General features: G+C 40.5%; 1 protein-coding gene across 2 annotated transcripts in view; it reads right to left on the reverse strand.

Annotated features, from left to right (window-relative positions):
- SUGCT (succinyl-CoA:glutarate-CoA transferase) overlaps nt 1–21,394 on the reverse strand; it is a 580,716-nt gene that overhangs the window by 376,668 nt on the left and 182,654 nt on the right. For both annotated transcript variants that reach the window (XM_018559667.1, XM_018559666.1), the window contains one exon: nt 14,650–14,721. In XM_018559667.1, coding sequence (XP_018415169.1) covers nt 14,650–14,721 — 72 coding nt within the window. The remainder of the gene's footprint in view (nt 1–14,649; nt 14,722–21,394) is intronic.

Raw genomic sequence — 21,394 nt, forward strand, 5'->3', positions numbered from 1 at the left:
GACTTCAAAAGCTTCCCCCCCCCCCCCAATCACAGGGAGCCGGACAGGTTGCAATACAGTGCTTTCCAGAGGTTGACCACTGTTTGTGGGACATGTCCAAGGGGTATACCCATACCACACAAAGCACTGTACTTTACAAATGTGATTAAAGTCCTGAAGTCAGCCGAGCACAGTAAAAATGAATGCCTTTCGGAGAAACGTCTGGCCACCTTTCAAAGTCATCTACCAGTCCTCTCCTCCAATCACAGAGTTCTCTCTGCTGTAATAAGTAGAAGGAGCTCCATGGGACACTGCAGGCTCAACAAAATGGTCTGAATGTTATGAATAGGCTGTGATCATGTTTACCAACATTGTGTTACATTAGAAATTTCTGTCTGAAATCCCAAAGTGCATTTTGACCTTCTATTTAAAGAGATCTCACCAACATGTTCATATTTTCTGGCACTGTCTGGTGGAAGATCACAATCCTGTTAATTAACTTTTTGGAGATATTTTACATTTTGCGTGGATGACCCCAGTTATACGTACCATTTATTTTATTGTGCATTATATTTTGTTAAAACGTATGAATTAAGTTGGAACTAATGCAAGTCTGTGTCAGTAAGTACCTCTGTATTCATTCACTGAAGTTTGTTTTGAAAATCACAGCCTCATAGTTCGAGCCAACCTGTGACAATGAAACGGTCACAAGTCGGCTCAATAGATCGGGAAGTGAGCGAACACATACCGTCGCTCACTTACTTCTCGATCTTGTCCCTGCAGAGAGCCGTGAATGTCACTGACGGCTCCCTGCTGGGATTCCCCCCCCCTCCCCAATCCTCCAGTGCTGACTGGCGGAACGGACGGGGGAGGCGGCGGGTACAGCTGGCTCTGCCTCTAGATAGGCAGAACCAGCTGTCACTCACGCAGCTGGGCGGATCCAGACATAATTGTCGGGATCCGCTTCAGCTGTGGCGTCTCAGTATACCGTGAGCTGTAGCTCACGGTATACTGAGCCTAGGGTGATGGGAGGACGCTAGTTTGTGTCCTCCTGTTACCCTAAGGAGAACTATGGGAAAAAGCCTTAACCCCATAGTTCTCCTTTAACTACCTCCCGGCCGGCCGTTGTGTATACACGGCCGGCCGGGAGCTTCATGGATGTAACTGGGCGTGCGCGAGCGGGAAATGCCCGTTATTTGAAAACAGGCAGCCATGCCCGTTAATATACAAGCGATCCGCCGGCTACAGAGCCGGCGGATCGCTTGTATGAGGTCTCCGATGCTGGTCTCCGGTGTGAGCCCGGGACCAGCATACTGCCTCTTTCACAGGGGATCAGAGGGAGGTCGGTTCATGATCTCCCTCCGGTCCCCTCTCCGCTGTCAGAATGCGGAAGTGGTGTATATTACACACGCATTCTTGTGTCACTCTCCAGCTTCAGATGCTGGAGAGAAGCTGATGAAGCAGATCTCTGCTTCATCAGCTTCTTCAGGGGGGTCTTAGGTGACATTAGGGGTCTTGGAGACCCCTGATGTCTCCATAAAGAGGACCTGTCACCTCTTTTGCTATAACATAGAGGGGTTTCTCAGCCCCCTTTGTGATAGCAATAAAGTTAAGTGGGGAAAAAAATTTTAAGTTTCCCCCCCAATTTTTTTTTAAGTTACACATAAATTAAAAAATTAAAGAATTTAAAAAAACAAAAACATTTGTTAAAGTCCCCACCCCTACATACACGCATGTAAACATGTGTCAGGTGTGCATACCTGTGAAAACGACGATTGCGCCCATTACGCCGCACATGTTACATAACGCAGCGAACGTCGGAATGAGAGCAATAATTCTAGGGCCATCAATCACTGATAATATTAAACTGATGAGCTGCAAAAGCTTTTAAAGCGTTGCCTATGGCCAATTTTGGGTATGCTAGTTTTTTGCGATTTCGCGAGTGCGCACAATTTTTAAGCTCGACATGTTTGGTGTCTATTTACCCGACCTGACCCTGTCTTTTATATTTTACCAAAAAAGTGGGTAATATTAGTTGTTTTATAACATAATGTAAAAAAGTTTCAAAATTGTCAGTAATTTCTCCTGAATATAGTAAAAAATAAAACCCCCAGTGGTGATTAAATACCACCATAAGAAAGCTCTATTTGTCCCCCAAAAAATGGTATAAAATTTATTTCAGTACAGCGTTGCATGACGGAATAAATGTCAGTCAAAGTACTGCAGCACTGAACACTGAAAAATTACCTGGCCAGGAAGGGGGTCTAAACACCTGGTCAGCAAGAGGTTAAGGCAACATTTTTAGAAAAACAAAAACTGTAGCAGAGAGTTTGGGCCATTACACCCTCTCTAGCTCCACTTTCCTGCAATCTGTGTTAATACATTTTTCATGTTTGGTAAACTTGTACTTTTCCTACTTTATCCCTTTATGTCATGATTCAGATGCAGCACAGATTGATAGTCTACATGAACATATAAAATAATTTGTGATGGCCTATGCTGGAGCACAATGGGATCCTGTGTATTTTGCAGACAATTATTGCCTCAGCCACCAGAAAATGTGATCTATATCAAACTGTGGCAGTACACTTTATATCCTCAGCTACCACAGGGAAACACAAAGGTATCATATATTTATACGTTTTTAATATATAATCAAGAAAAATAGATATGTACATTGGAGAAAGTCCAGCCAATTTAAGATAACATTACTCAGAGAAAACAAGAATAAATCACGTAAATGTGATCTTTGTGGAAAATATTGACCCGGGGTTTTTGCTTGGAATTCAATGCAGAAGAATAGTTTTTATAGCACAGACTACAAAAGTATAATTTTTAACTCCCAAATTACATTATTGGATGCTTTCTGCCAAATGTGTCTAGAGATCAACTGTAAAATATTAAAACAAAAGAACACTTCCTACCAACATATATTTCTTCTTTAATTTGATTATTTCCTAATGCAGGTGAAGCTATTCAGCATGTCTAGATACCAGATAAAAGGTTAGAGATTACCATTAAAGGATCAGCCTACCAAGAAATGATTGTAGTAGGCAACCCCTAGTCTCATACCTCTCAGGAATTTAAGTGGCAAGATCTCCTGAGCTGAGATCTTGACTCTGCATCCCCCCAACCAATAAGTCTCAATAATATCAAATACCTGAAAAAATCCAACAATGAGTGTACGACTGCTCTGTACTGGCTGCTGCTAATGGCAGAGTTCATGCCATTGGGATCTGTAACAAAATTCATATACATGGCGTCCCAGTTGCTTAATCCAGCTGCTTTTGGCTGAAAAGCTACATTTTCATGTCTGGGGGGGTGGTCACTGAGTCAGCAGGAAGCTATGAGGGGTCATAGCTAACAGTCAATCGGACGGGTTAAAAAATGTGCCCCAACTGCTACTGTTTTGCTATGGCAAAGCCGGGCCAAACTGCTCTGGCATGGGTCCCACAGGGCTCCTGAGACACAGAGCAGGACCCAGACAGCCAAGCCTCACAAATTATAGCTTGAGAGTGGCTCTTCTGTTTTAACTTGCTGGGACCAACTGTCATAGTGATTGTTTGGTTTTGCTCTGTCTCAGGTGCGCTGACAGTGGCTCCTATATAAATTATCTCTGCAAACAGTGTCTGCAGGGTGCATTCCTCAATGCATTCTAATAATACTGTTACAATATACTGAAGGGAATTTATCAAAACTAGAGCAGAGAAAATCTGGAGCAGCTGTGCACTGCAACCAATCAGCACCCACTTTTCAATTTCAAACCTTAACTGAACAAACGGAAGAGAGAAGCTGATTGGTTGCCATTGGCAACTGCTCCAGATTCTTCTGCTCCAGTTTTGATAAATTCCCCCCACTGTATTTTGGCTAGTTTTTCTTTTAATAAATACTATTTTAAGTCCTGTTTCAGGATTTACTGCCCCCCCCAAAAAGCAGTCCACGGTTGTGACTCTAGGGAAGGAAGTGAAGTGAAATCTACCAAACAGGACACAGGCAGCAAAATACATTTAAAAAAGGCTATAGGAATAAAGTGGTTACATACGCTATAAAAGCACTGTTTAGACAAAAAAATAAAAAATTACAATTCACTAGTGTAATGGACTAATTTCTATAAAGTACACACTTTTATTTAGTCATATTTACAGGAAAACTCCACTTTTGTTTAAATAATTAAAAGTGTACATAAGCTATTTTGTAAGTTTATGTTTGAATGTCTGGAATTGAGGTGAATCTTAACATATTTTATTGTGTGAATATTCTCAAATCCTTCAGTAAATTTAAAAAAATAAAATCTCAAAATCTAAATGCTCAATAATGTCACCTCCTTTTTAATGTAGTTGGCTTACTGCTTTTAACAGAAGTGTACAAAGATAATTTCAAATATCCATAGCATATCTTATACTGGAGGGCACCTTTTAGCTTTAGTAATATATACTGGGCAGTGATGCTACATGTCTCCAGTGATGCCACAGATTATTATTATAATACAGGATTTTTATAGCGTCAACAGTTTGCGCAGCCCTTTACAATATAAGGAAGACAATACAATCACAATACAATTCAAGACAAGATGGTAAGGAGGGCCCTGCCCCTGAGGGCTTACAATCTAAAAGGGAGGGTCAAGTGATACATGAGGAGGTAGCTGTGTGGGTATGATTTGTTTGAGAACGTGATGGTTGAGCGGTTAGTTTGAGGTGGGATAGGCTTCCCTGAAGAGATGAGTCTTAAATGATCGCCTATGCGCAGTCAGAGTGGGAGATAGACAGACAGGTTGGGGTAAAGAGTTCCAGAGGATGGGAGAGACTCTAGTGAAGTCCTGTAGGCGAGCATGGGAGGAGTTAACGAGGGAGCTGGAAAGCAGAAGGTCATTTGAAGAGCGGAGGGGGCGGTTAGGGTGGTACTTTGAGACAAGATTTGAGATATAGCCGGGGGCAGAGTTGTGGATGGTTTTGTAAGTCATTGTTAATATTTTGAATTTTACAACATTTGTTGCACTACAAAGCAGTGTGTGACCATGTGATAGCATGATATAGCAGATAGTCCCTTCTATTAATTACTTTCTTCATCTCTCTTTTAGTAATACACTGTCATAGTCTCAGTATCTACAGAGGCAGGGGAGAGTTTAAAATTAAGTTTGCTTAAACCCCTGTAATGTATACAGTATAAATGACATGGATTTTGTTTCTGCTCAAGGAAAGCTGGAGTTTCACTTTAAATCCTATTTCCTATACTATACAACTGTTTTCTTCACCATTCCCTGAAAAATGTGCAAAGTACATCAAATCTGTTTTCTTGTGACTAGGTCACCAAGGCAAACTTGACCTTAAACAATCTTATAATGTTCCAACAGGTGGACAATAAATTAATACACAATAAATAATAAATCCTTAGGATAACATGGTGGCAAGTGTGTGTATATTCCAGTGTCAGGTCTCCAAGAACAAATCTACACATTTTTTTCTACTTGCGTTTGTTTATATCATCTTGTGGAATTACAACAAGTGACCTGAATCCACTCAAGAATTTAGTAAAAACATACGTATTTATTGCTAGTTTAAGATAGTACTTTTTAAGATTTATGGCCACTATTATAAATCAATGAGGCGTTTACTACATTGCTGGACTGGAAGCACATATTCTGACAGTAACAGTTTCACTACTGGAGCACTGGTGACATCCTGTGGCAGTAATGTACATGGGTATCTATTTCACTTCAAGCAAAAATGATATTCCATTATTTCATAAACATTATAGAATCTACCTTATGTCCATGTATAAATTAACATACACACAGGCATTCCTTCTGCTTGTTAGCATGCTAATCAGTCTGTATTTAATTTTTTTTTTAAGCAACATTTTTGTACTTACAGTAAAAACTTTTTTTGAATTCTATTGAGAGATACAGAAATTCTGTAAAGGTTATATGCTGCCACCCATAGGAGGTTTGGGCACTGGCAAACAGAAAAACCATTGAAAGACACCCCCCTATGTAACCCATCCAGTAACTATAATGGCTCAGTTTTGTGAGAAAGCAGTAAACAAGGCTGAACAAAGCTGTTGCTGATGATTCACCAATACCAAAATCTACCAATATACCAACTCTAGCAGCATTCTTGAAGTCTTGATTGAAGTCATGGAAAAAAATAATAATAACTATGGTGCACCGAGTATCTTGTTTGAAGAAAAAATAAAATACAGAAATAAGATTAAGGCTTTTTCTCTTAGCAGAGTGTTCATTGTCCTAGGACACTAGTAAAAAAAAAAACTGTGGCATGATAGTTAGAGGCAGGGTTATCGGGGGGCTGACCTTTAACCGTTTTTATGTTTGCCAGTGTCCAAACCTCCTGTAGGTAACAGTATATAACCCGACTGTTTCAGAATTCATGTGTTCCTAAATGGATAACGAAGAAAGTGCTGTTTTGATATTTCCATCAAAGACTCCTGTCATGGTATTGAAATATACAGTACCGTAAGAGTCCAGGAAAAAATAATAAAGGGTTACACTTCCCTCTGTGCTGTTGATCCACAAATCTGCACTCTGTGTGCCCTTAAGCACTACTCTGTACAGACAAAAGATAAGCTGTTGTCCCCACAAATGTATATATATATTATTGTTCAGGGAATCCACAGAGAGCTTTTGGCCTAGAGGGCAACACATCCAATTTGCCCTTTAGGGCCTGTTCACATGAGATCAGGTCCTGATCAGCAGACGTGGAGCTGCTGATGCAGTGCGTTTTTTACGCGTTTTTGATGCGTTTTTGGTCCGGATGCTTATTTTTTTAGCCAAGGGGCTGTCAGTATGCAGATTCAGCCTATGAGGTCACTTCCGCCCTCTCGGAACATCTACTTCCCTTTGTGTATGTAAAGCTGGTGATCAGACATGTATCACATATTTGCAGGCATGTTGATGGTGCTGGCTACAGCAATCTGCAGAGAACGAGCCCGCAGGAGACGTCGTTATTGAGTACATCCAATCTTGAGGCTCCGGGACTCCAAGGGTCAGTTCTGGAGTTTGTATGAGGATTTGCGAGGTCACCGGGATACATTTTTTTCCTTTACTCGTATGTTCATTGCAAGGTAATGGGCATGTTCCAAATGTTTGCAGTTCATGTCGTTACCTCTACCCCAACCTGTCTGTCTATCGTTGATAACATCATAATAAGTGGAGCAAGAATACAATTTTTTTTTCCTTAGCTGCATTGCGTTGCGTTTGTGCGTTTCCGGACCGGACAAAATGGGACATGCAGTATTTTTTCTGTCGTAAGCTGAACGGACTGCGCACATGAGAACTGTAGCCCATAAAACACATAGGGATACAATGGGATGCATTTTGAGTGCAGCAGCGTACGGATCCGGTCAGCACACAAAACGGACATCGTGTGAACAGGCCCTTAGCATAGAAACCTTTGCATTGCACCACAGCTGTGATTGGTGGGCCAAGATAATTGTATGGTCTCAAAGAAGCACCCTATGCGATAGCAAATTTACGTGACAGGTCCTCTTTATGGAGACCCCTAATGTCACCTGAGGACCCCCAGAGAAGCTGATGAAGCACAGATCTGCTTCGCCAGCTTCTCCCGGCTTCTGTAACCAGGAATGACAGCTGAATGCGGAAATTATGTAATATACATCACTTCCTGCATTCTGACACCAGAGAGGAGATCAGAAGGAGATCGTATACTGAACTCCCTTTGATCTCTGGTGACAGAGCAGCCGTGCCAGTCCCGGGGCGGACCAGGCACAGCGGACCGGATGGAGGGGCTTGGGGAGAAGGATGGCGGGTGCGCATACTCTACAGAAGCCAGAACACTAGTATGTAAACAGCCTTCGCTGGCTGTTTCCATTTTTGACCGTTTCCCCACTCATGCACAGCGCCCAGCGCCGTGCACGGGTGGCGACGGAAAGGGACGTTTTAAAATGCCCACCTGCATCTACAAGCCTCCTGTTTAGGTACGGCCAATGGATGGGAGGTGGTTAAAAATACAATACAGGCAACACTAATCAAGCACTTCCCAATGTCAAGTCTATGATAGATGTGAATGGAAAATATATTGTTTAATTATATAATGCACATGCTCTGTCAGAATGTACCAGATGTTCATGAAGTATACTAGTTTAGCCATTCTATGTTAATGAGAATACACAGTGTATATATATATATAAGATAGATAGATAGATAGATAGATAGATAGATAGATAGATAGATAGATAGATAGATAGAGAGATAGATAGAAATATGTTTTTCCCCCAGAAGTCAGTTGTCTTGGCAACAAGTACTATCATCAATCTAACAACAAAAATATATTCAATGGACATTTGTAATATTTTAACATAACAATGTCAGTGCAGTATCCATTATTGCATTCAATTAAATTTGTATAGCTTCTTCATTCTAAAGATCACAAATTCCTTACAGCATACCGCACTCCACATGTCTGTAACCATTTAGTGCAGTTATCCAGCACATACATCTCTAAGGCAATGTAAATAACTTCACAGACTGCTCTCTAGAAGTGTTTGGCATTTGTACCACTGACCCTTCCTATGAAGCCTTTCTTTAATCAAAGATGAAAGGCCGAAATTCATTTTCTACACACTTATTTAAAATACATTTTAGGACTTTCCTTGATGACCACACTGCATGTTTCAATTTTTATACCAATTACGATTAGCAAATAGCACTCTTTGACAAGCCTTTAACTTAGGATGCATGCCAAGGGTCTGCTTTACACGTTGAATAGACAAGGTTTTTCTGTTTAACCATGTGTAGCATCATTCAATAGTATGTATTTATGGTAAGGAATGGAGTCAAGAGTAAAAAAAGCCAGATATTTGATAAATTGTTGGATATCCTACAAAATAAAACAGGATGTTTGTCTTACCTGTAAAATCAGTTTCTTGGAGTACATCACAGGGCACGGGGAGTAAATTCTTGAACAGATGGGTCATGCAGTTACCATTAGGTGATTAGACAAAAATCAAAGCTGTTAGGACAGCCATCTATAACCTCACCCATCCCCAGACTGCACTAGTTTTGTAGCAAGCAGTACAACAGTGGATCACAGAAAACAGAAGGGGGGGGGGGGTCCTGTGTTCTGTGATGTACACAGGGAATTAATTCTGGAACAGATAGGACTTCCAAAAGCTATCCAACCATGGGTGGGCAACACAAAAAAACCACAGCTAACACGCCCATGAGAAAGACAAACCTAAGCAGGCCCATGAGAAACCACAAGCAAAAGGAACTGTAACAGAAGAGGCCCAAAAGTCAGAGGGTCATCTGAAGAACCCTGCAGCTGAAGCTAGCATCTGCAGAGGACTGAAAGGCTACCTGGTAACACTTGGTAAATGTGTGAACAAAGAACTAGGTGGCAGCCTTAATAGATAGATAGATAGATAGATAGATAGATAGATAGATAGAAATATGTTTTTCCCCCAGAAGTCAGTTGTCTTGGCAACAAGTACTATCATCAATCTAACAACAAAAATATATTCAATGGACATTTGTAATATTTTAACATAACAATGTCAGTGCAGTATCCATTATTGCATTCAATTAAATTTGTATAGCTTCTTCATTCTAAAGATCACAAATTCCTTACAGCATACCGCACTCCACATGTCTGTAACCATTTAGTGCAGTTATCCAGCACATACATCTCTAAGGCAATGTAAATAACTTCACAGACTGCTCTCTAGAAGTGTTTGGCATTTGTACCACTGACCCTTCCTATGAAGCCTTTCTTTAATCAAAGATGAAAGGCCGAAATTCATTTTCTACACACTTATTTAAAATACATTTTAGGACTTTCCTTGATGACCACACTGCATGTTTCAATTTTTATACCAATTACGATTAGCAAATAGCACTCTTTGACAAGCCTTTAACTTAGGATGCATGCCAAGGGTCTGCTTTACACGTTGAATAGACAAGGTTTTTCTGTTTAACCATGTGTAGCATCATTCAATAGTATGTATTTATGGTAAGGAATGGAGTCAAGAGTAAAAAAAGCCAGATATTTGATAAATTGTTGGATATCCTACAAAATAAAACAGGATGTTTGTCTTACCTGTAAAATCAGTTTCTTGGAGTACATCACAGGGCACGGGGAGTAAATTCTTGAACAGATGGGTCATGCAGTTACCATTAGGTGATTAGACAAAAATCAAAGCTGTTAGGACAGCCATCTATAACCTCACCCATCCCCAGACTGCACTAGTTTTGTAGCAAGCAGTACAACAGTGGATCACAGAAAACAGAAGGGGGGGGGGGGTCCTGTGTTCTGTGATGTACACAGGGAATTAATTCTGGAACAGATAGGACTTCCAAAAGCTATCCAACCATGGGTGGGCAACACAAAAAAACCACAGCTAACACGCCCATGAGAAAGACAAACCTAAGCAGGCCCATGAGAAACCACAAGCAAAAGGAACTGTAACAGAAGAGGCCCAAAAGTCAGAGGGTCATCTGAAGAACCCTGCAGCTGAAGCTAGCATCTGCAGAGGACTGAAAGGCTACCTGGTAACACTTGGTAAATGTGTGAACAAAGAACTAGGTGGCAGCCTTGAAGATTTGGGAAACCCCAAACCAATGCTGGAAGGCCCAAGAAGTACTAACACTCCTAGAAAAGTAAGTATTTACCAGAATAGGGGGGAACTTTACCCTTCAACTCACATGCTTAATTGATAGTTTGCCAAATCAACCTAGCAAAAATGAATCTAAAAGCTGGGTGCCACATAAGGGAACCTACAGGAATGATGAAGGGGAGTCAGACTTGCAGATTGAATCAGTAGAAGAGAGTTAAACACAAACTGCTTGAACCATGTACAAACAGTGGTGGGAATTTTCTTTAGAATGTTTTGAAGCAGGACATAAGCACAGTAGGACAATATCCCTGTGTGGTGGCAGTCAGAGAGAAAGAAAGGAGGTCCTAGTCGTCAGCACTAACATAATCTTCTTGACTACCAGAAAGGGCTCTTCATAAGTCAAGGCTGCCAATTCAGGGACATGTGTAAAAGAGCAAAAGAAGAAGCGCTACAACCCGGATGATTGTCTTGTTAGAACAGATTATAAACCTTACAATGGTATCTGAAAATAGGGACTCACTTTTAGGTGCACGAGATGTCGTCTTGCCGATGGAGGGTGGATAGTATTGTAGGCTTGAAACAAGTGCTCATACGGCTTATCTGTGCGGGTATGATCGGAGACTTGTCGATTCAAGTCAATTCTTAAATAGTCCTTTGATGATGGAGGAGGTATAGTAGAGGCACATGTGAGGTGAAAGCGACTAGAGAGCGCAAGTGGAAAAATCAATTAAAAAGAAATTAATTTTTTTTAAAAATTAATTAAAAAGAACCGGGCTGTGTATTGGAAGTAAGCAGTCTCGTCTGGTCCGGTGAGTGCTCAGCTGGCCAGGCTGCCACTCGTCGACTGGACAGGACCAGGGGTGCCGCTGAAAAGGTTGTCGGCAATTGTTGTGGAAGTCCACACAGAGACGGGCACGGAGCTGAAGACCAGTATGGTCCATCTTGCTGGGTGATGGGGCTGTCAGTTAAAAGGTTTGGCTACACGTTTCGAAGCTATCTGATTCTTTGTCAAACCAGCAATACAAGAATGATGGCGATGAAGAAGACAACCTTTCTGTTCCCACAGAGACACCGAAGTGTGTACAGGAGGGACAATGTGAGTGATCCCCTGCACAAAGGCCTCCACTAGAGAGTAAGAGGCAAGCAGCCTCAAGAAAAGAATCACAAAGCAGAAAGTTGGCCCTTCAAGGTTAAAAGCTGGTCTAGGCTAGACTAGAGGAAATATAACATGCATCCCGCAGAGTGCTTCCTGGGATGAAATGTCCTATGTTTACATCGAGTGAAATAAGCAAGTGGGTAAATGTCTGCCTTCCTCTGGATCAACAGTGGGTAACTCTCATCTCTAAATGTTGAACTCAATGGACTTGTGTCTTTTTTCAACATGACTAACTATGTAACTATATTAATTTGTACACCTTGTGGAAGGTCAACTTCCCAGATTTCAGAAACATACTGGGGGCATTTATCAAAGCACTTGTGACAGTTTTAGCCTCTTAGATCATTTTTTTATGTGCAAATCTGTCTTTTAACATGTGCCCCTGTTTTCTTCAGAGCTTGCACTACTTTTTCAACTGCATGTTTTTTTGCACCTGCTTTCTTCACAGCCTGCACTACTTTTTCAACTGCATGTTTTTTGCTTCTGTTTTCTTCAGAGCCTGCACTACTTTTTCAACTGCACATTTTTTGCACCTGTTTCTTCAGAGCTTGCACTACTTTTTCAACTGCATGTTTTTTGCTCCTTTTTTGCACGTATTTTCATCTCCACTTGTTCTGGGCTGTCTGAAACTGGAGCATCACCTAAGAAAACACTCACAACTTAAGAAGTCCCCTTCTTCAAGATGCGACAGTTAAGCTTTTTGCCTGAAGTTAGAAATCTTCTTTCTTGGAGTCTATTAAACCTCATTTATCAACAACATTACAGTAGCTTTATAAATCTGGTGCAAATATATTCTGTGCAAGTTCAAACACTCGCAACTGCTTTGATACACCCCCCCCCCATGTTTGTTGCACCTTTTTTACACGTGTTTTCATCTGCACTTGTTAAACCTCGTTTATCAACAACATTACACTAGCTTGATAAATCTATATACACAGTTGTGCTCATAAGTTTACATACCCTGGCAGAATTTATGATTTCCTGGCCATTTTTCAGAGAATATGAATGATAACACGAAAACCTTTCTGTCACTCATGGGTAGTGTTTGGCTGAAGCCATTTATTATCAATCAACTGTGTTTACTCTTTTTCAATCCTAATGACAACAGAAACTACCCAAATGACCCTAATCAAAAGTTTACATAACCCAGTTCTTAATATTGTGTGTTGCCCACTTTAACATCAATGACAGGTTGAAGTCTTCTGTGGTATGTGTGGATGAGACTCTTTATCTTCTCAGATGGTAAAGCTGCCCATTCTTCCTGGCAAAAAGCCTCCAGGTCCTGTACATTATTGGGCTGTCCTGCATGAACTGCACGTTTGAGATCTCCCCAGAGTGGCTGAATGATATTGAGGTCAGGAGACTGAGATGGCCACTCCGGAACCTTCACTTTATTCTGCTGTAGCCAATGACAGGTCGACTTGGCCTTGTGTTTAGGATCATTGTCATGTTGGAATGTCCAAGTACGTCCCATGCGCAGCTTACGACCTGATGCATGCAAATTGTCCTCCAGTATCTTTTGATAACATACTGCATTCATCGTGCCTTCATCAATTCTGACCAACTTTCCTGTGCCTTTGTAGCTCACACATCCCCAAAACATCAGCAATCCACCTCCGTGTTTCACACCATGAATAGTGTACTTTTCATCATAGGCCTTGTTGACTCCTCTCCAAATGTAGCGTTTATGGTTGTGGCCGAAAAGCTCAATTTTGGTCTCATCACTCTAAATGACTTTGTGCCAGAAGGTTTGAGGCTTGTCTCTGTGCTGTTTGGCGTATTGTCAGCGGGATACTTTGTGGAATTTGCGTAGTAATGGCTTTCTTCTGGTGACTATACCATGCAGCCCATCTTTCTTCAAGTGCCTCCTTAGTGTGCATCTTGCAACCGCCACACCACATGTTTTCAGAGTGTCCTGTATTTCACCTGAAGTTATTTGTGGGTTTTTCTTTGCATCCCGAACAATTTTCCTGGCAGTTGTGCTGAAAGTTTAGTTGGTCTACCTGACCATGGTTTGGTTTCAACAAAACCCCTCATGTTCAGTTTGAACACTGCTGATTGGCATTCTCAATTCGTTTTATATCCCTTTCCTGTTATATACAGTTCAAATACCTTTTCCCACAGGTCCTTTGACAATTCTTTTGCTTTCCCCATGACTCAGAATCCAGACACGTCAGTGCAGCACTGGATGAAGGATGCAAGGGTCTGTCAGGAGGTCAGAAACTCATTGGCCTTTTATACACATACACTGATTACATGCAAACAGATCACAGATGAGGATGGTTTCCTTTAATAGCCATTCACACCCCTTTATTACAACAGTATCCATTTTTTCCAGACCAAGTACAAATACTTGTCCAAGTACTCACAGATACAGTTACCGAAACATTTTTGTTTAGTGTCATGTGACAGGTTTTCTAAAACAATATAGATTAATGATTTCAGGACAGTGGTGGAGCACCAGGGCCCTGTCACAGCTGCAACCCTGGTAGTTCTCATGAAAATGCAAAGTATCGTCAATGGCATCTTAACTGGTATCCGAACATCCATAATACCTACACCCCTGAGTAATCCTAACCCTAAGTGGTAATTCTTACACCTTAAATAAATACAAATCAGAACAAAAAGAACATTACAAAATGATGTGTGCACGTCAGTAAGCACTTCTGCATTTAGAAAGTGAATCATTTTTTTCTATCAGAATAAACACATGAACTATGTTGCATGTCTGGAGAGTCATGTAGAGGACCCAGGTACCCAGTAAAGCTCAGTCTTGCCAAGAATAATAACAATTAGCCTATCTTCAAATAGTCCCTTCTATCAGTCATATTTTTACAACTTAGAATGTTTTAGAAAGTGAAATGCAAGAGAAATATTAAAGGCTGTGTCTTTGTGGAACACTTGCATTACATCACTGCCTTGCTTACCTTGCAAACAGTAGAGAACTGTTGATCATTGCCTGCTCCAATTACAACGTAACCATCCTTTGCTTTAAATGACTGAAAAAAATTAAAATAAACATAAGGTCAGCTAAGAAAGTGCATTCAAAACATATCATGCCAGAAAAAAAAATGTTTGCTTTGCAACTTATATTTTAATAGTCACACAGAAAAATTACACATCTGGAAACATATTTACAATGTTGAGATTACTATATATAACACTCAGAAAAGATGATTAAAAGTTCAGACAAGGTTGCTCTTTGAAATGTCCACAGGAAGGCTTATAGTTTGTATAACCAATTAAAGGCGGTTTGAAATAGTGTTGTAATATAAATACACTGGATTTTTAAAAATGTATACAGCTCAATACATTGCCCTGAGAATATATCGTGTTTTCAAGAAATATAGATTGGTAAAATGCATGTGTTTACCATGTGTTGTAACACAATGCATGCACTTCAATGCGCCGCACTGCAGCATCACAATGCACATACTATGCCATGTGGGGCACTGCATTAAAAAAAAGTCTTATGTAATGTTGGCTTCGTTGTGGTGCCCAGGCAGCCCATTCAAAACTCCCTTTATGCAAAGCACATTAACACACAACTAAAGGCATGTTAATGTGCATGCATTAACATACCACAACGCTTGCAAAACTGTAAATGAGCCCACAATGCAGAGTTCTGTAATTGAGAATTAATTTTGGATTCTATAATATTCTTCAATGTTCTTCAATACATGTATTGGCATTTACAGAATATGAAGCCAATGTTTATTCACTCTTTTATGCTAAATTTATAAAGGCCTTATAGAAATGAGTTATTACGTGTAGTACCTCTGGTTCTAATCTTTTGCTTTTCCTTTTTTTAATACATCAAGCTCTTCATGTCTTTAATACTTCCTCATTAAAACAAATAATGCAACTTAGTTTAAATGAGGTGTGGCATAGTACACAGTTGTCTACGTGGTAGATTTTTAACTTTATCCTGGTGGAAACATTACCCCCACTAGCATGCCCAGTTTTTGGGTACAATAAACTTTGTATCTTCAGCCAAAAAACTTCATTCCCTTTGTGAAAAAAAATATTTATATTTGTACAACCCCATTCCATATGCACGTTGCATCAGCACTGGCCACCCTATGGTCATCGCCAGTGGCACAAATATAGCACTAGTGGACATGGAGCGGCAAGGGTGAATGTATGTCATTCACAACATCAAAACAAAAGAAACCCAGGGGTAAGTTCACCATAACATGCATGCAAATGCTGCACATGTGACGTTAACAGACTGTTTCTGTTCCTATGCAGAATAGAAAGCCATCACTGTGATCATAGAGAATAATATCTGCCTTAGATAATAAGAACGTTTGACACTCATGTATTGCCTAGACGCCAAAGCTGATCTCCAGGCAGATACACCATAAACTCCAATGAATGCAGATAGGTATTCATGTAAACAATAATAAATGTATCTAATATATTAAGTAACCAAATTTGTTTTAATAGCATCCTCTTGTAATCCCATTCACTAAAGCACACAGACTAGTAGAAGGAGGGTGGGAACACTAAACCAATCAGGCTCTGCTCTCGTGTACATGTGAACATGTAAGCAGGTGAAGAGAGCAGTGTGATCAGAAGGATAATCTCAGCAATATGTTTCTGCTCCTTGATTTGCCAATCAGCAGGTTGGGAATGTGTTTTCATTTTGATTAAGCGGTGTTGCTGCTTCAATGTAAGTTGAGGATCTGGCTATGATGTCTGGAAGGGGTGGCTGTATCACAAGTTTGGCTGGATTACAAAGTCTTTGGCAGATAAAACAGTTCCATTATGCCTGGATTTTAGTTTTAACCACTACAGGACCTGATTGTCGCATGTGCTCTTTATGCAATCTCTCTAACAGCCAAAAATATTCAACCTTGCTAATATTATTATACAGGATTTGTATAGCGCCAACAGTTTGCGCAGCGCTTTATAAGGAAGACATTACAATCACAACACAATTCAAGACAAGATGGTAAGGAGGGCCCTGCCCCTGAGGGCTTACAATCTAAAACATTTTATTGCTCCTCAGTGTAGGGACTGTCAGCATATACTGAAGTCTACAGACATCTTGATCATCACCTGACCCTGCCAAGTTCCGCAGGAGGAGGAGGATTCAATGCCACACACGCTCAGAAGCATCCCAGCATTTACTATAACATTATAACATGAGGACTGTAAAGGGAATACATACTAGAGTTGTTTTTGATAATGCAATCAAAGCTGACTTGCAAAAAAAATATTTTATGTAGTGAGTGCTGCTTTCTGTCTGCCCATCACATTTAATATTTGCCTGAATTCCCAGTGTGCTTTGCCTCTCTTTCCCTGCTGCTTGATGTGATGCAATCTTGATTTCTCAAGACTACATTTCCCATCATGTATTGCTTCCAGCAAGCAATGATGATGTTAAATTGTAGGCGCTTCCTGTGTTCACTCTGAGAGTGGGGGGAAGAGTTGAGTTGTAGTTCAGACAGCAGGCTTTGTGAGAGTGACACAAGGAAGTGCATATTCACAGGGCTAAGTGAAATTGTGTCACTGCAGTGAAGAAGTACAGCCTATCTTCAATAAATAAATTTACAAACTTCTAGATCAATATGGTTATTAGGAGTGGGATAGTACTAATGGAAATTAATTATAGAAATACATATTTATTTTCAGTTTTTGACCATAGATACCCTTTAAAGGAGAACTATGGGTTTAGGGCTTTTCCCCATAGTTCTCCTTAGGGTAACGGGAGGACACAAACTAGCGTCCTCCCATCACCCTAAGCTCAGTATACTATAGCTATAGCTCGCGGTATACTGAGACGCCGCAGCTGAAGCGGATCCCGACAATTATGTCTGGATCCGCCCAGCTGCGTGAGTGACAGCTGGCTCTGCCTATCTAGAGGCAGAGCCAGCTGTACCCGCCCCCTCCCCCATCCGTTCCGCCAGTCAGGGCTGGAGGATCGGAGCGGGGAGGGGGGAATCCAGGCCCCTACCCTGTCATGGCAGAGAGCCGTGACAGGATCGAGAAGTGAGCGAACGCCGGTATGTGTTCGCTCACTTCCCAATCTACTTAGCCCACCTGTGACAGTCTCATTGTCACAGGTCGGCTAGAACTACGAGGTGAGTGAAAATCACTCACCTCCTAGTTCTCCTTTAAGCATGTATTCAGGAAATCAGTACATATTTGACAACAAGTGAAGTGCCCCACAAATGTTCATGCATACCAATACTAGAATAAAACTACCAAAAATACTTCATAATCTTTAAAGATGAAAAAAATTATGAATTTAAAATAGTTATATAATTTTACACATGCTAAATTTTGTATGTGCAGATTATACCTACCAATTTATGGTAACAGCACAAAAACAAACTTGTGCATTTAGTGACAGTGCATTCTGCGAAGATTTACATGTAGTTTAGAATAGGTTCCTTTTATGCTTTAGACAATAAGCAGACAAAGCTCTTGCTTGCCTTAGCAAAAATGTCCCTAGGAACAGTAGTATTTCAGAGACAGGTCTTACCATCTATATGAACTGGTAATTCTTCAGTTTTTGTGGTCTTTCTTATGTGTGGGAAAACAGGTCACTCCTAATGGTGTTGTAAATTTAAAAGACCAAAAAGGATTATGTCATATTTGCCAAACAAAGCGATCTCGTGATAAATGCAGTGGATTCTGCTTGCTATGTAGTTTTGCACAAGGGTCTTTGATGGCTATTTTAAGGTTTCATTTTTAAAAACAGTGCTTTGGGATCGCTGATAAAGCAGAAACATCTCAAACATCATTAGCAACCCATTTATCACTGAAATGTGAAAGCCGTGGTTATAATTTCATATTCTTTTTGAAGGTCCTCGCACAAAACACATGTTACTTCAAACTAAACAAAAGGACACCTAACTTCGGGCCACACACAACTTTCCAAGAGATTTTGTTTTGTTAAGCCTAACAACTGTGTCTTATCTCAGTTTGCTGTAATCTTCAAAAAACAACAGTAAAAGATCTGACTTCTATGCAACTTTAATCTTTCTTAAATGAAAGCACCTCTGGCAGTGTTATAGTTTGCCACAAGCCCTTTCAATTGTACTTTTGTTGGATGGTTTGAATGCCATACAAATGGGAAGAAAAATATACATACAGGCATGTGAAATAAAAAATGAATACTCAATACTACCTTTGTATTACGGAAGATATCCGAGAATTTTAAAAACCTACCCCTGCAGTGTGGCTACCCCCACACTGCAAGGGTTAAGTGATCATTTTTCTCTAGAGGATGGAATAAAGCAGATATACTCAACTGACCCTCGATCCCGCCGTGCTCTAAGACCGGTACCAACAGCATCTTCTACTCCGGGCTCTGACGGTCTAAGGACTGCTTAGGTCATCATTTCTAATGCAGGTCCATTGCCTTGTATTAGATGCGAGGATCCCAAGAGACAGTCCACAGACGGAGTAGAGGGGAAGAGCGCCAACCACTGCGGGACTAAGGATTGGGTATGTATATCTGTTTTATTCCATCCCCGAGAGAAAAAAAAGCACTCAACCCCTGCAGTTCGGGGGTAGCCATACTGCAAGGAAAACGTTTAAATGCCTGAAGTTTGTCTTTAACCATAAGAGATATCAGAATATAATATTTTTGTGACAGTGGTCCGTAAATGTAAAAAAGTGTGCATGCTCGATGAACATGAGAACACAACCAAAGATGAGTAACACAGAAAAGTACAGGCAAAAACACTGAACTAACCCCAGTTTTAATAGTTTTGCGTTATGGGGGAAAATTATTTTAACTAACTGGCAGCTTGGAGAAAAAAGAAAAATGAGCTAAAGTCCTAACACTTCAATAAAGAAACATATATACATATATGTAACAAGTACAGACTTGCCTATATCATGCAAACAATAATGGTCCTGGCCTTCCAGGTTGATTCATCTATTTGCATTATTTTTTTTATTCCTGGTGTCTTTCGATGGGCTTCCCAATGTTTAATATCAATTATTCCTCACTTGGACCTACTGTCAGATCTCTGCTTCATCAGCTTCTTTCGGGGTCCCTAGGACATATTAGGGGTCTTAGAGACCCCTGATGTCTCAATAAAGAGGACCTATTTTAAGTGTAAAAATGTTTTTTAAAAACACCAAAACAAATATAAGTCCCCGCATGCACACACATATAAACATAAATACGCATCAGGTGCGTCTAAATGCGAAAACAACGATTATGCCACACATTTTACATATGGCCGCAAACGACGCAGTGAGAGCAATAATTTTAGGGCCATTAATCACTGATAACACTAAACTGATGAGCGGTAAAAGTTTTTAAAGCGTCGCCTATGGCCAATTTTAGGCATGGCAGTTTTCACTGGCACACGCAATTTTTAGCTTTGACATGTTTGGCGACTATTTACCTGACGTGAGCGGTAAAAGCTTTTAAAGCGTCGCCTAAGGCCAATTTTAGGCATGGTAGTTTTCACTGGCGCACGCAATTTTGAGCTTTGACATGTTTGGTGTCTACTTACCTGATGTGACCCTGTCTTTAATATTTTACAAAAAAATCTGGTAATGGTAAATGTTTTATAACATAGAGCATGGAAAACAGGTTTTTTATAAAAAATTTCCAGAAATCTTGTCGTTATATAGTAAAAAATTAAAAGCCACAGTGGTGATTAAATACCACCAAAAGAAAGCTCTATCTGTCCCTAAAAAATTGTATAAAATTCATTTCAGCACAGTGTTGCATGACGGAATAACTGTCAGTCAAAGTACTGCAGCGCTGAATACTGAAAAATGGCCTGTACAGGAAGAGGGTTTAACACCCCGAGCAGCAAGTGGTTAAAGGCAATCCCCCCCCTCCATGCTAGTGTAAGGACTTAAATTATGCCTCTTTGCCTCTTGATCCGATCATCTTCTTCTTTCCTGTATTTTATAGGAATCCCTCCAAGGCTGGTGCCGGTCTCCGATCCAACACTGACTTCTCTCTGTTCCTGGCACTTCCTGTCCCACGGAGTCTGTGGGGGTGCACGCTGCCTCCATTGACTTACCTTGTGTCTCTCATCTTACGGCCGAAAATCTGTACTGCGCATATGCCCGCCCCATAATCCTTTGTGGCCGCCCAAGTTTTTTCAGATCTTTGGACGGGAGTACGCGGCGGAGACAAAGATATATGCAAAAACAACTGAAGGTTTAAATATCCTTTAACCACCTACCGCCAGGGCTTGGTACTATGTATGCTGTAATGACTGCTGTTTACACTGAGAATCCCTCCCCTTCCACTTACTACAGAGGAAGGAGAGACATCTTAGTAATTTGTGAATAAAGGAATCAATGAATGAGTAAGCAGCTGCTGATTTATTCATTGATTCTCAGTGACTAAGCTTTTTTGTTTACCCTTTCACTGCCTATCATCTCCTAAACTACTGATCTCCAGCCTGCCTCTGTATTGTATGACCTGACCTGTAACTCCTTGATCCCTCTGTATCAAGCTCCATATTTTAACCTTCTTAATACATGCAGTGCCCGGGTTACATACAAGAAGGGGACTGTAGGTTTGTACTTAAGTTGAATTTGTATGTTAGTCGGAACAGATACATTTTTTAAGTGTAACTCCACTAGTTTTGGATAGCATAGGGAAGGGTCACGTTTGTTTTGCTGTCTGTTCCTGTTGTAGAGAAGATTATAATATAATTTGAAAAAAAAATTCTTTAA

This window comes from Nanorana parkeri, unplaced genomic scaffold (assembly GCF_000935625.1).
Source record: "Nanorana parkeri isolate BGI_ZX_2015 unplaced genomic scaffold, ASM93562v1 scaffold410, whole genome shotgun sequence".
NCBI lineage: Eukaryota > Metazoa > Chordata > Amphibia > Anura > Dicroglossidae > Nanorana > Nanorana parkeri.